This window comes from Rhagoletis pomonella, unplaced genomic scaffold (assembly GCF_013731165.1).
Source record: "Rhagoletis pomonella isolate Grant_MI unplaced genomic scaffold, Rhpom_1.0 Rhpom_scaffold_00006, whole genome shotgun sequence".
Taxonomy (NCBI): Eukaryota; Metazoa; Arthropoda; class Insecta; order Diptera; family Tephritidae; genus Rhagoletis; species Rhagoletis pomonella.
Genome location: NW_023458560.1, coordinates 78,237,076 through 78,238,864, shown reverse-complemented (window position 1 = coordinate 78,238,864; position 1,789 = coordinate 78,237,076). Strand labels below are relative to the sequence as shown.

The window sequence follows — 1,789 nt, the reverse complement described above, 5'->3', positions numbered from 1 at the left end:
CTCTTGGCGTCCCTAATGCCTATAAATTGCCAATGTACCTTAACCGGTCTAGGAAAACTTGCTGCGCTTGATTAAGTTTTAACAAAATGTGAGTTGTCCACGTCAGCCGTTGCGTAGATAGGATTTGATTGGCGAATCGACTAAGCCCTCGCAGCAAATCGGTTCAAAGAATGTGCGAGCAAATTTCAGTTTCAATCAATATTTCTTCCATAACACATCCATTTCAATATGAGCACACACGGAATTTTTCTTCATTGTTGTTTTTATTTGGTAATCACAATAAATACATATTTCGTTGTACAGCCTTATTTTGTTGGCGATCGATGTCAGCCGCGGTAGCCATGATGATGATGATGATGACGTCCACCAAAGCCACCAGGGCCACCACCGAAACCTCCAGGACCGCCACCAAAACCACCGGGACCGCCACCATAACCACCAGGATAGCCACCGCCAAATTGCTGCTGCTGGTAAGGTCCATATCCGCCACCAACAGGTTGACCATAACCACCACCTCCAAATTGACCACCGGGATATTGATACAGATTTACATTAACTGCACTAGAACTGGTCGCTTGCGCATTTGCTTGGCTGATGGCACCACCATCGGCAGCGATAGCGACCACACAAAAACTTAACACAAAGAAGACACGCATTTCGACTCAAAGACGTTGAATATATAACTAAAGATGCAACGTCGGCGCCGAAAGCTTTTATAGCTCAACATGCAATGATGCAATGAAATTCAAATTGAAAAAAAGGAGTTTAATTGAAAATAAAATCAATTAAAGAATTAGCTAAAACGGCAGAATGCATGTGCTGTTGGTGAGATCAACAAAAATACGAGTTTACTTGGAAGCCAAAAAAAAATTCTGGCCTGCACACGGAGTCCGATTACAATGCGATATAGCTACGGTGACCATCCGTTCTGTTTTTTGCAGGACCGTACTGTTATTTAAAGGTCTGTCCTGCGTAGTTTTTCAAAACAGAAAACACCCAAAATGTTCTGATTTTTTCCAAGTGTCCTGCCTTTGTGCCGCATTTTCTTCGATATTTTAAAATTAACTTTTCCTAATCGAAATAAAAGCAGTGTAAGTGGGTTTTGAAGGTTCAACTAGTCAATGCGTTCTAAATATTGTATGGACAATGGGTGACGAGAAATTGAAGACCAGCATCAAATATATCGATAACACTGTTCTACAAATTTTGAGGTAATCGCTTAAGAAAAAAAAAAAAAATATATTTTTCAAGCCGATTTTCTTTTCAAACAAGCGTTTTCGTAATTTTTTCGAAAAAAGTGTTTTTGGTACATTTTGTTACATTTTTTAATATGTAATATGCCTTATTATAATTTTGTAAATATTCATTTATAAAAGATTAATACCAATGAAGCAAATGTGATTTATGTTTAAAGTTTAAAATTGGATTAATAATTAAGAAATATACCATCTTCGTTATTTGAATAGCGCATCCTTTTAATACTTAGTAGGAACAGTTTTCCTTTTGTTTGTTTAATATTCATTAACTTTTTATAAAAATATAGCATATTCTACCTCTACATCCCATTTAAAAAATTTTTGAAAAAAAAAAATAAAAATAAACATAGGGGCGACAATTTTTTTTTTGTTGACGGTGCTGCGTATTTTCTTACATATAAAAATTTTGTCAAGCATACTTTGTATGGTAAAAAATCAAAAAAGGGTACGCTATTCAAATGACGAGGAATGTGTATATGTAGTATATTTTTGTTATTTGTATACAACGCAATTATATGTAGGTAAATTTTTTA

General features: G+C 35.6%; 1 protein-coding gene across 1 annotated transcript; it reads right to left on the bottom strand.

The window, feature by feature from the left end:
- Positions 1–326: 326 nt before the first annotated feature.
- LOC118742139 (glycine-rich RNA-binding protein blt801-like) lies at positions 327–656 on the bottom strand. Its single transcript, XM_036474100.1, has one exon. It carries the CDS (start codon positions 654–656, stop codon positions 327–329), a length of 330 nt encoding a protein of 109 aa, XP_036329993.1.
- Positions 657–1,789: the final 1,133 nt, after the last annotated feature.

Bases quoted from the DNA above. Each gene is read 5' to 3' on its own strand.
- LOC118742139 (XM_036474100.1), bottom strand. From the start codon at position 656: ATGCGTGTCTTCTTTGTGTTAAGTTTTTGTGTGGTCGCTATCGCTGCC.